Source organism: Castor canadensis, chromosome 1, assembly GCF_047511655.1.
Source record: "Castor canadensis chromosome 1, mCasCan1.hap1v2, whole genome shotgun sequence".
NCBI lineage: Eukaryota > Metazoa > Chordata > Mammalia > Rodentia > Castoridae > Castor > Castor canadensis.
In genome coordinates this window covers 136912364-136926784 of record NC_133386.1, presented here as the reverse complement: position 1 = coordinate 136926784, position 14421 = coordinate 136912364, and the positions used below count along the sequence as shown (strand labels likewise).

The following is a 14421-nucleotide window of genomic DNA, read 5'->3' as shown; positions in this document are numbered from 1 at the left end:
AAATAAATTTAAAAATACCTTATATGTCCATTTTCCATAGCTGGAATGCTCTTGTTTCTGACTGAATCTACTCTTCCATGAGTAAAATGAGAAAACAGATATTTGCAGAAGCTCTTCTTTGGTCAGGAATTCTCTTCTGCAAATACCTGGCTGCTGTTTTGAGGAGCATTGAAGTCAGGGCAGAGAAAGAAGGAGAGCAGTAGGCAGTAAGATCTGATATTTACCACTAGCCAGATGATTTAAAACTTGGAGGAGCATTCTAAGTCTTTGGCTTTTGCTTTATGGAAAAAGTTATCTTTGTTTTATATTTAATTCAACTTTGTTTTTATATATTTAAAAATTTAATATGTTTTCAGAATAAAAACTACAAAGCAATATTATTGTAAAACAAGATAGGGACTTTCTGTCTCTATCTACATTTCTTTCCTTCCCTGTAAGTAATCATTTTTATTCATTTTAACTTCCTCCTAATATTTTATGTTCTTAATGACATGTAGGAAAATACATATACATATCTGTATTCTGTTTTTCTAGTGCAAATGATGCATACTATTAATTTTTTGAGGGGATTTTCCTATGTACCTTGTACTTACTTTCAACATGCCATGTATGTGTTCTAGTCTGATCTTCAAATCACGATCCTCCTCCCTTAGCCTTCCAAGTGCTGAGATTACAGTTGCACACCATGCCCAGCTACTATTATTCTTTCTTTCCTGTATTCTTTTCTTTTCAAAACTATACCATGATGACTATTGTAGATCATACTTATAAATCTTCCTCATACCCAGAAGGGTCAATATTCCTTTAAAATAGTTTTTTAGAAGTGAGGAGATTGACTACCTGCAATTTTGCTAGATATTATCAAATATCTCTGTGTGGCAGTTGCATGATTTTTTATTTCCATTTGCAGTATGTTAGAGGGTCCCTTTTTACTTTCAACCAAGTCAATTATTTTTCATTTTGAAATCTTCATAAATCAAAAATGATACCCAAATTTTTTCATTTTTAAGCTGAAAGAGGGTTTCAACTAGAAGATATTCTCCCTTTTCTTTTACATACACATTTTACTTTTTGACATTTAAACATATAAGAAAAAGATTTTTTTGGTGTCATAATTATTTAATAATTTTGCCTGAATCAAATAATCAATGAAGAGAAGTCTTCTAGAGGTCATTGGATTAACTCTCATCTTGAAAATGAGCAAATTTGTCCTCTACTAAAGCCCAGATGATTCAGATCACCTAAGTAGGCCTTGGGGTTCCAAACTGGACATTCCTTGGAACATTAAAAGAAAAACTTCTAGGATAGGTTTATGCTGTCTACAAATGTTTACAAAATTAAGATTAAAGAAATTAAGGTACTTTTCCTCTTTCTGGGAATTGTGTCTTGAAGCCAAAGGGTACAGTGTTACATATATTTGAAATTTATTTCATGTTTTATCCTTTTTTTATTGGATTATTACCATGGGTTTAATTTCATGGAATGTTTTTTTGAGATCTGTTCTTTGACTGCATAACAGTGCATATCCTGGAATAGTAGAATTTGACTATTAACTAATATTCAAATTATGAAAATGAAAAAGGTGTGATTTGTGTAAACTTCTGAGTTCCTGTTTTCCATGGTGTAATACCATAGCTGATTTCAAGCTGCCTGAGTCCATAACATGGAGTTGGAAAGGTGTGCTGGTATGCCACTTGGGAGTTAGTCTGAACTGCCTGCAGATCAGCACTGGTTCTGGCTGCACAAAGCAGATTGATATTACACATGAATTTACATAATAGTTAATAAATGACAAATATTTATATGATCATATGATATGCTAGAGTAGTACTTAAAATTAAGGATAAGTCCCTTGGTGTTTCTCTCTTTTTCTCTTTCAGAATAATTTCTTATTAGTATTTCTATAATTTGTGCATATCAGATGTCCATATGGATGCATGAATTTATTTGCCATTAAAAGTCACTTGCCAATAATTTGCTACTAAAATGAATTCATAACACTATATTTTTGGAAATATATTAAGTGTGATATGTTCCACAGGTAAAATACTTTATTGATCAGTTGAAAATATTTGTCTAATTGAAAGCAAAAAGGAAAAACCATATTACAAAGTTGTCAGCAAATTTTAAGTGGAAATCATGACAAATTTTTTTCTTCTGAAGTAAATACTCAGTTTTAATATGAACTTTTTAAAAATTTTGCTTACTTTGGACAGTATTGCAAATTTTAATGATTTTAAAATTAGGCATAAGAAATCAAAATATTATAACTTAAAATATCTTTCACTTAATTGAAAATATTTTATCCATTTGTCTTTTGATTCTTGTAGCACTAGATTTAAGACCTGATACATATTTTTAATCTTCATAGTGCTAAAAAAGCTAAGGGACACACTGGTGAAACAAATTGAGATTTCTCACTAAGCAAATGTTACATTCAGAACTCCCACTTAGATTTTTAGTCTCCAAGGAATCTATGCTCTCAAAAATAGAATGACTGATGCACAGTGAGTGCACAAGCCTGATAAAATAAAAGATAATTTATTCAAGAACACTAGTATGACATTTCAATATCACAATTATACAATCAAAACCTGCTACAACAGCTTTGTCCTGCTGTGCGAGGAAACAGGAAGATGTTAGTATACACAAGTAGTGGATAATGTGCCTAATAACAAAATGAGGAAACTTTTGAAAACTGTGATTCACAGTGTCTCTATGATCTCAGAAAATATATACTACAAGTAATTTTTCTACATAGAACAAATTGGTTTTGTGAAAGGGAATCAGTTATAAACTAATTCTAATTCCATCCATGTCACTGATTGAACATGAATGTCTCCTGTCCTGGAAATCTTATTTGTTCTAAAAACTAACACTTGCAATGATATTTTTTCTCATGCATATGACACCACATTTTTTCTAGATTTTCTTTTAGAAATATAATTCAGGGATAGAATATCTACATGTGTGGGGTGAGGGATCATATTCTAAACAAAAATATTCACAACAAGTAAAATATATGCCATTTTGTTAGTAGCAAGGATTATCTGCAATTGTCCTACTAAGTAAATTTTTAACAATAGTTCTATTTAAATATTTAAATATGATGTTCTCTCTCTGGGCATTAGTAATATCTTTCTAGTATTTTACCATTAAGCATTTAGGTTATCCATTCATTAAAAAAATCTAAGCAGAATATTAAATGAAAGGCATAAGTCACATGCTCAAAACTCCTTTCTGTATAATTAGAAATTGTTAAACTAGCATGTTTGGAAACATACACAAATAGAGATAATATCTATCTCTGTATTGCAGTGATTATCTTCTCTGTTATGGTGTATGGTAATCCTTATTTATAAATTGTTTCCTCAAGTTTATGTGATTTATAATTAGTAGAGCTGGCAACAGAATACATGTCTTCATGGTTATAAAAGGAAAGAAAATAATATGCAAGTTCTTGTTATGTGCCATTAGTCTTTTTACCATCATTTAATCCTCAAAAATACTTCCATTTTCTTTTTTTATTATAGTGGTACTGAGGGTACATTGTGACATTTGTCAAAGTTCTCACATTAAATTATAGTTGAATTCATCCTCTACATAGCAACATTATTCTCATTTGACTGGTGGAAAACTGGTGAGAGCATTGTTAGGTTACAATGACAATTTTGGGATTTCATCACATTCCTTGACTACAAGGCCTAAATATTCTCTTTCTACTAGGCTACATTACCTACCAGACTTTAGGCTATAATCTACACCTTAGTAAATAATGATCAATCGACCCAAGCATAATTTGCCGAGGACAATTGAAAATAATCCTTGCTACTAACAAAATGGCATATATTTTACTTGTTGTGAATATTTTTGTTTAGAATATGATCCCTCACCCCACACATGTAGATATTCTATCCCTGAATTATATTTCTAAAAGAAAATCTAGAAAAAATGTGGTGTCATATGCATGAGAAAAAATATCATTGCAAGTGTTAGTTTTTAGAACAAATAAGATTTCCAGGACAGGAGACATTCATGTTCAATCAGTGACATGGATGGAATTAGAATTAGTTTATTACTGATTCCCTTTCACAAAACCAATTTGTTCTATGTAGAAAAATATGGGACAGTCATATTTTCTTGTAATTTTTTAAAATTAGGAGATCAGGAAGAACTATTGAGACTGTTCATCTTTAATTTCTCACATAGAATATCAGTGTAGGATTAGGATCCAAAAGTATAAGTGGGAAGCAAGGGGAGTCTGATATTTTGCCCATGCTCTGCCTATAATCATGTATATCCTGATAATTATCTTTTCCCTTTTTTCATTTGAGAGATGGTAATATTCATATAAATTCTTATGGACAAATGAATTATTGTTCATAAATTTCCAACTTAAAAATTAAAGGAATATAAATTCTTATTTTTATGTCTGAAATCACATTCTCAATAGAAATCTGAAGAAAATTTCATTATACAGTGAACAGATAAATCACATATAAAGAAATACACATAATGATAAATTTGAAAACAATGAAAAGTCCATTTTTATTTATTGAAGTCACTTTCTTAATTTCAGAAGCACAAAAACCTTGTTTCTGCTGGTGATAAATTTCTTCAGAGCATCTTTCACTTCCTTGTTCCTGAGGCTGTAGATTAAGGGGTTCAACACAGGAGTGATCACTGTGTAGAAGACTGAGGCCATCTTGTCTGTGTCTAGGGAATGATTAGAGCTGGGCTGTAAGTACATAAAGATCAGGGTCCCATAGAATATGGTGACAGTCAGCATGTGGGAACCACATGTGGAGAAAGCCTTGTGTCTTCCTTCAGCTGAGCGCATCTGCAGGATGGCAGAAATAATGTACATGTAGGAGATAAAGACAATTGAAAGGGAGGAAACGAACATTATACCAGCACAGGCAAAGATCCATAGCTGTTTGGAGTGAGTGTCTGAGCAAGTTAGCCTGAGCAGAGGCATGTCATCACAATAGAAGTGATTGATGATATTGGAGTGGCAATAGCAGAGGCGAAAAGTGAGGAAGGCATGAAATACTGCAACCAGAATGCTATAGCTATAGGGGGCAGCTACAAGCTGAATGCAGACTCCTGGGGACATTACGACCATGTAGAGGAGAGGGTTACAAATGGCCACATATCTGTCATAGGCCATAGAAGATAGTAGCAAACATTCAGCTGTCATGAAGGCTAGGAAACAGCCTAACTGAGCAGCACATGCATTGAAGGATATAACATTTTGTCTGTATAAGAAGTTCCCAAGCATCTTGGGTGTAATCACAGAAGAATAACAGAAATCCACAAAAGCTAGGTTGCTAAGGAAGAAGTACATTGGCATGTTGAGTCTTGCATCAGTTCTAATGACCAGGATCAAACCTAGGTTGCCTATAACTGTGAAGAGGTAGATGGATAAAAATACCAGAAAGAGGGACATCTTCAGCTCCTGACGATCTGTGAGGCCCATGAGAACAAACTCCTTTACCTGGGTGCAATTTATCTCAGCCATGTGTCTTCAAGTCATGTAAATGAAGAGAGGACAGTGTAATCAACATTTCTGTAGTATTATACCTTAATATTCTAAACCACAATTTTATTATTAACACAAAAGTGCTAACTTAATATTAAAATAATTACCACAGCTGGAGTCTGAGGATGATATGGAGATCAAAAGGAAACAGTTTCTCCAAAATGTTTCTCCAATTTTTTCCTGATACAGAGTTGCAAAGACATGTTGATAGGTAAAGCATCCACTTATTTGATCAAATGCAATTAATACCCACATTTAAAAATATTTTGCTTAATTAAAATAAAAGTGACATTTGCATTCCAATTGATTTACATATCCATTTACATAAGTCCTATCACTTCTTTACCATTTACTTAGTAATGCATATGTTTGCATTATTATGTAGTAATTCTTATTACTTTAGTGTATTATATTAGGTGGAATATTTCCATATATTTTATCTAGTTTTTGGATTTTGTTCAATACAAGATTTGCTACCAAATTTTATAATATAGTATATTTCACTCTCTCTTTTATCTCCATGAAACTTTAGAACAAATTTAAATTTCAGTTTTTAGATTTTGAAAACATACAAGTTGTTTTATGTCCACTAGAAAGTAGACTTTGTATAAATAGTGTAAAAATAAAATAGATCACTTTTCCAGTGTTTCTTTTTGACTAATGGCTAAGGTAATAGAGATTTTGGTTAAGTTATCTCAGAGTGTTTTCTAATAACACTGGATTATTTCTATGGTGTAATTTTTACTGGGCAAGCACCCCATGGTAAATAATTACTTTTAATGTATACAAATTCACTTTTTGTTTATACCACGAGAAATCCATTATATGTCATCTTGGAGCTCTGGCACAGAGATTTTTATATATTTAGTGGTGACAGTGTTGCATGGAGAAAAATACAGACAAGGAAATCTTCAATCTCATATTACAAATTACATGTGAAGAAATTACAAGCACTTTTATTTTAAGGAAAAATAGTTGCTTTTAAAAAGGAACAGATAATTATGCTTTTTTTATAGATTTACTCAGATTGAAGCCCTTTTCTTAACTAGTGGCATTAAGATATTTTGGGCAATGATCCACAGCAAGAACATATGTGTTATAAAGTGCCACAAAACATGTGCAAATATCCAAAATGATATTCATATATTTAGACATGTGGATATCCAAATTAAGAAGGATTACCCTTCCAATGTCAATCCCTTAATCTACCGCCCTCCGGGAAACCAGCAACCTGCTTGGGAAGTATCCCTCTTCTTGCCCTGGACCCATTAAACTTGGGGGTTTCTATAATGAAACTATACTTGGCATCTGATTCTCACTTCAGGTCGTATTAACTAAGATTGGGCATATTAACTAAGATTGGTCATATTAACTAAGATTAACACATGTTCTAGTGTGTTGTGTTCTTTTTAAAAGATATATTTCATTAAAGCATGAAACATACGCACCTTTTGATAATATTTCTTAAGGATAGTTTCCCTCCTGCCCTTTTTCCACCCTAAGGTAAACATACACTTCCTTCATACATTGACCTCTTAGTAGAAATATCTCTGTCTCCACAGAACACTTTCTTTCATGACTTTTCTGACACAAAATGTCACTTTTCCTTGCAGTTCTCATCAGCATCAACCATTTTTAGGCTACATTCCTATTTGAAGGGAAATATATGTGTGAAAACATAAATTATAAATTTATGTGTTATGTACCTATACATACATATGCATATAAATACAGAGATATATGTTTTGTCCATCAAGTATTTTTTAACATGTAGTCCATGTTACTTTTTTGTACTACTGGGGCTTTGAACTCAGGATCTTGTACTTGCTAGGCAAGCATTCTTCTACTTGAGACACATCTTCAGACCTCACATAGACTCAAAATCGTAAGAAACAACTATCTTTGGAGAAAGCCATATGTAAGTCCTTTTGTTTCCCTGGAACTTTAGGGTGCAGCTAACTAGTAGGTCTCAGAAAATAGTTACTGAATGGAAAGCTCTTCTGTTCTAACTCTACACTAACAAGCCTTCTTTCCACCATCAGTTTCAGATGACTTTGTAGCAGTCAGTATATTTATTTTTCATGATGACAGCATTAAAAAGCATTAGAATGGTGCTTTAATTATGGCCATGCCATACACTGATAATGTTTTCCATAGTCAAATTACTCAAACTTTCCTGGCTTGTTTACTGAAATATGAGTTAAACTCCTTCTTAAAGAATAAATGTAAAACTTCCATTTAGGTTAACTCTTGCTATTACTCAAGAGAAGAAAATATGGTATAATTTCCAGCACAGTTAACAGTTTGTAATGAACAATTTCTTTTCTAATGGCAAATAACTATTTAAATGTATCATTTTATTGGTCACTAAAGCTTACAAGTTTATAGTAGAATGAACCCTGATTAATGCTGGGAGACCTGGGCTGAATTTGTTTCTGTTATTCACTACCTATGTAAACTTTAGCAAACCAAAAATTCAGTTTGTTTTCTCACTATCCTAATCTATAAATGATGCTCTTTATATCTAAAAAGATGGCTGTGAGTATTAAAAGAAAGGTGCTTGCTGGTCATGGTGGTACATACCTGCTAACCCAGTACTTGGGAGGCTGAGACAGGAGGAGGATCACAAGTTTGAGACCAGCCTGGGTTACATCGTGAAAACCTGTATTGAAACAAAACAGGATATTTATGCTGAGTACATAGCATATAAAAAATTTTTTATTATATCATTTTTATATTTACTTACATGTGTATGCATTATTTAGGTCACTTCCCCTCCCCCCCCCAGCTTCTGAGCAGAACCTGTTCTGCCCTCTTGTTCTACCACATTGTTGAAAAGAAAACATAAGAGAAACATAGCATTTTTGCTAGTTTGAGATAAGACAGCTGTACAAAGAGATTCCTAGTTTTATTACCATGCACGGGTATATTACAACTCACATTGGCTCATCTCTACCAGACCTCTTCACTACTTCCTAGTCCCCTTACTATAGTGGCCTCTTCCAGTTTAAGATTACTTTATACTCTCATCTATAGTGAGCACATCATCCACATTCAAGTTTTAGATTTCCTTTCCTTTCCCTATTCCTCTCGTGTGCATTCTCCCCTTAGGGTGTGACCCATGTCCAATAATATTTCTGCATTTGTTTTAGGCCTATAATCCACGTATGAGGGAGAACATGTGATTTTTGACCCTGTGAGTCTGACTAACTTCACTTAAGATGATATTCTCCAGTTTCATCCATTTACTTGCAAATATTATAGAAAATGTTTGAAAAACACATAAAACTCCACTGTCATGTTAGAAGACATTCATAAATGTCCAGGGTCAGCATAATTGCTTTTAAACTTTATTGAAAGCCAAGTTGTCAATGTTGACAGATTAAGATGAGATACCTCCAATTCTTAAATATGGAGGATTCTGAGCAAGAATAACACAGACATTTCTTAGCAAAGGGACACAGATAGCATCCATGTGTAATTTGTGCAGTGTGTCCTTTAAGTTTAAGACAGAGAAGACTGTCTTAAAATTTTAGCCCTTCAAACATAATTTCTGCAAAGAATATATTAAAAGGAAAATCTATAGCTTACCTTATACCTGATATATCTGTCACATTAGGAAACAGAACACAAATACATCATGAGAAGTTATACATACTTCATTGAGTGTGGATATGAGTATCAAAATGAAATAATTTGAGTAGGCATGCATGAATGTATCAATCACTTCCTATAAAGGAAACAACCATGATAATATTGATAAATGATGCCGCTTTCCATTATATCTGGTAGATAAGCCATCAAGGATTTTAAGAGTCTACCTGATATTCCCTCAAGTATTTAAGTCTTATTTTGAAATACAGTCTTGAGTGGACTGATGGCCAGGATACACTTTGAGAATGCATCAGTGAAGGAGTTAATCATTGTGTGAACATCATAGAGTACTTGCACTATCTAAGATGGGTACACCACTCAGTTATGGGGCAGTCATCATATATACAGTTCATCATTGGCCTGAACAGTGTTATGTGGAACATGACTGTAATTAAGAAACTATTAAGTTGAAAATTTGTTTTGAAATCTGGAGATACCAGGTAAGGCTGAATTGCTTGTCAGCTATATGGAGTTCAGCTTGCCACTGCATTTTATATTGAAGGTAAGGTATACATTATATTGAAAAGATATTTTATATGACTTTTTACAATATCACCCATGATGTTTACATTCAAATTCCATCCACATTTTCCCCTTCTGCCAAACCTGGCAATATAATTATCCTAATAAAATTAAGATAATCATTTTGCAATATATCCTTACATTTTACTCTGCTTTGGCATGTGTTTTTCACTACACTCCTGTCTACAAGTGAAAAATGAATGCAGAGTTGGAAGATTTTTATTCATCCTTCAAATCCTCTCAAATATTTAATTCCTATGCTGTGTTAACAACATAGTTCTATCAACTAAGAGCCTACCCTTTTCAAACAATCTGATACATTTTTCCTTGGACTTCTCAGATCTTGTTTCTACCTCAAACTAAAAAGAAATATATTTTTATGAGACATGAACATATATAACAAGTAAAATTGAAGGAAGGACTATTAGCTTTATTTAAGAAAATGCCACCTAAAACATTCTTTTCCTAAAGTCAATTGTAGTTTACTCTACTTAAAATGCTTATTTTGACACCAATTTTGAAATCTGTTCTTTGAACTTACTTGGGTAATGGGTGTTCCTATCTCCTCTCCAAGTAGGAATGGGTAGCAACAAACTGCAGAGTTTTGTCAGTGACACTATCCCAAAGGATCTACTTAGGATTGTGACGTATATAAAAACATCACAAAAATTTCAACCTAAGCCCCAGGGGGATCCTAAAGCAGGCTGAGATCAATTAACATGATTCTTTAGTTTTGAGGAAACACAGAGCTAAAGCTCTGTGAAATTATTACTCTAATTAAATCATTTTTGGGAATCCATTTATTTATACTTATTTAAACTGTTCTTATTGTTGCTTAGTGACAGAGTTTAAATTTATCTTTGAAAGAAAGATAAAAATTCCCTTGTAAAAATTCTTACAACATATCTATCTTTCAAAGAATGGAATATCCAACTCCCAAGAATCTATTACAGAATATCTTAAGCCATAATGCTCTCTCTTTGTTTTTTTCTTTCTTTCTTTCTTTTTGCATACTGGGGTTTGAAATCAGGGTCCAGACCACCAGCTCTTCTCTGTGATGGGATTTTTCAAGACAGCGTCTCTCAAAGTATTTGCCCAGGCTGGCTTTGAACCCAGATCTTCCTGATCTCTTCCTCCTGAGTAGCTACAACTACAGACGTGCGCCACCAGCTCCTGGCTTTCTCTTTGGTTTATACACTGAAATACTAATTAAGTAAATGTTTCCTTGTCTACATTGTTGCTATTACTATTTAATATCCTTAGTTACTTGGTCTACCTAGTATTCTTCTAGATTATTTTGTTAATCAATTTGTGGCCATAGAAAGGGAAGAACATAATTTCAATATGTATTAGGGGAAAAACACCTATTACTGAATTGTATTTCACTAACTTCATATATTGAAGTTTCAACCCCTTATATGATGGTATTTGGAGTCAGAGCCTATGAGAGGTAATTAGGCTTAGATGAGGTTAGGAGGGTGGGCCCTTCATGATTATGATGGAATTGCTTTCCTCTCTCTCCTGACAAAGAAGAGAATCTTGTGAGCACAAAGAGAGGTTGTGGATACCCAGAAGTTATAAAGAGAGCCCTAACTAGCTACTGAATCAGACAAAATCTTGATCATGGACTTCTGGGTTCCAGGACTGGACATTTTTTGTTCCAGTGCCAAGTTGTTTATAGTAGAAGCAGGTCCCATCCTTGGGACCTTGCCACTGACATTTGTATGGTCTGGAGGAAGATTGACCTCTAATAACATTGCCATTCAAAGAAGCCATCAGTTGGATAGCCTCAGTCTGCTCCCTTTCTTGAATTCATATACTTTAAAAATTTTTTTCAATGTATTTTTGTTCCTCATCCTTCTATTGAAGATTTTAAAAGTCACATCAACCAGTTCTGAAATGGGGTTGCCTGGTCCTTTATCCCAAGATTTCAGAGTTTCTACTGAATGTCAGAGACCAACTGGGACATTTTTTCCTTCCCAGCAAGTCGGAGTTTAAATTAGTAAAATGTTGGAGTTTGTCAGATTACCAAGAAAGGAACAGGGTGGAGACCTGCACCTTGGGGAATCTTCTTACTTTGTTAAAACTAACAAGTTTGATGGAGGCTTTTTCATTTCCTCCATGAGTCATGTTACCATGTGACCTCAAGCTCATCCACAGAGGGAATTAGTGCCATCTGGGAGTAGCTCTTAGTTCCACTTGGAGTCTTTATCAAGCAATGCATCTGCTCTGTGGGAATATTCATTGAGCTGGCAATGATTTAAGTCATCTACATATTCTCTGTGTTTGAATCCTGCGTTTTTGCTCTCTATTTAGGCATATAGCTAGAAAAACATGAATGTCTTGCCAAGTCACAAGTTAAGGATGAGATCTTAAGTTCCTTAGCAAAACAAGAGGATTCTTAGGGGGATCTTAGGAGAAACTGCCCAGTTTTGTTTCAGTTTTTAAGAAATCAGATATGGAAAATGGAACATAAAATCTGAAAGATTCCTCTACTCCTGTCGCTTTTCTAAGAAGGTAGAGAGAGGAGTCTTTGATGTCTAAAGGGGTGCTTAGACCTAGTAGATATCACAGGGATGGAACGAGAGAAGGGTCTAAGGGAGGAAGGAGGAGAGGGTGTCATAGGAATATCCTCAGGATTAGATGTCAGAAGATTTTGATAGGAGGAAGTCCCAGAGGAGGAGCTGGGGTTAGTAGGGGAGCCATATCCATTATCTCTAAAGGATCAAAGAGAAGGATATAGAGGGGAGGAAGGGGAAAATGAGGAAAAGGTAAAGGAGAAATTCTGAGTGACCTGAGGTAGAGGTCAACAAGCTGGGGAAGCATCAAGATGGAGATCATATACAGATTCAGAAGTAATAGGGAGAGAAGGAGTCAGAAGGAGCAAGTGACAGGTAGATCAGAGGTCTGTGTCTTGAGAGAATGCCAGAAAGGCCTGGGCATAAGGACCATTAGTTTAGTCCATGACAGTAGGGATCAAGTTGAAGAAAATTAAAATTAAGAGAGCCATTTTCAGGTCAGTACTCTTGGTCAGGCAACTTATACTGTGGTCTGAAGATTAAGGTATTCTGTTTTTTGTCAGTCGAGCCCATCTACTTCCAGTTTTGAGGATACAGTACAAAGGGGAATCCTTTGGTGGGGCCAATTGAGTGCTGCTCACAATGACAACTAGAAGGAAGCAGAAAAGACCAAATCCGGGAGTAGAAAACCATTTGACCCAGAGTTCAGAAGAAGCATATCCCCACAAAGGACCCAGGGGAGCTTCTTAGGTTTCAGTGTCCTAAAAACCACAGAAAGACTTCTGAATTAAGAAGAGTACTGACAAGAGGGGGTCCCAACCTTGACATAACTGGTCTAAAAGATGACAACAGACCAGACATTGGGGTTTTTAAGCAAAGAAAATTTCCATGATGTCCCAAGACATGTCATTTCTTCTAAAATTCAAAATGAAAGTAAAACATACCACATCTTTGGGAGGTTTGTCTTATCATGAAATCAAGTGTCTAGTTGGGGGAGGACTTCTTTCTCTACCTGTACGGAACACAGAAAAGTTAGGTCTCAGTCCATGAGGCCATGGTGCTGGGTGTAAATGATTGCAGAGGAAAAATAGGAATGGAGGCAGAAGTAAAGTTGTATTCACTTCCCAAGGGAGGAAAGAGGTTGGATACAAAGAGGTTTCAGCCCAGAATGAGATTAGGGCTCATATAGCAGTTAGGGGGAAGGAATATTGTGAAATGTGATTACTAGCATTTGATTTTGGGTAGGCAGCATCAAGATAACTTGAGGACATGTAAGAAATGCAAATTCTTCAGCTGTACAGTACATGTAGTGAATCAGAAGGCTTAATCTAGCTATTTATTTTTATATGATCTGCCCATGGTACTGATGAATGTTCAAGCTTATGAATAAAACAAAGATGTGACAATAACCTTGATGGGTTAGATGTTTGGAAGCAGAAAGTTGAGGATATTAAATTGTCTTGCATAAAATATTAAGAATTTTGATATGCCTAGTTAATCTGGGAAAAGAACAAAGAAAAGAAGACAGTAAGGGTATGGAAGGTTTGCTTATATATCATATTTCTAGTAAGTCTGTAAGTTAACTGTGCTGCTTAGTTTATAAGTGGTTTCAATATAAATTAGGTTTGGAAAAGGAACTTAAAAACTGCTTTTGCTGAAAATTACTGTCTCCTTACTTGGGCCTACGAATTAACGAAAAGCAGGAGAAAAGCTTGACATCCCTGTATGCAGTTTGGATCTATCTTTGCTCTAAGTCCTTCACTTTGTAGTCACCTTGGAATTCAGAAATGCCAGGACTGATCAATAACATGTTTATGATGTGGGACTGAAACTATACCAAGCAACAGTGATCCTTGCAGTATAGACAATACCCTAAATGAGGACAATCACTAGAGCTGGAGTAATCATCTCATGGAAAATGTATTGATCCCCTCAAATGATGACAGGGATGACAACTTCTCTGGAACCCTCAGAGGAACTAGGATAAAGATAATGGTCTCCACCTGATCAATCCTGACATAGTAAGTTGTCTGATTGCCTGATGCTACCTCTGACCACTGGCATACAACTGGGACAGTTTAACCACGAATACTCTGTCCTTTGCCCTAATTATTTTTCTGTTTATCCCACAAGCTCACGTCTGTACCACAAAGATGGCTGAACATGAGCTGAAGTATGCTTTTC

General features: G+C 34.7%; 1 protein-coding gene across 1 annotated transcript; it reads right to left on the bottom strand.

The window, feature by feature from the left end:
- Positions 1-4561: 4561 nt before the first annotated feature.
- LOC109677136 (olfactory receptor 8U9) lies at positions 4562-5521 on the bottom strand. Its single transcript, XM_020153276.1, has one exon. It carries the CDS (start codon positions 5519-5521, stop codon positions 4562-4564), a length of 960 nt encoding a protein of 319 aa, XP_020008865.1.
- Between the last annotated feature and the right edge of the window lie 8900 nt (positions 5522-14421).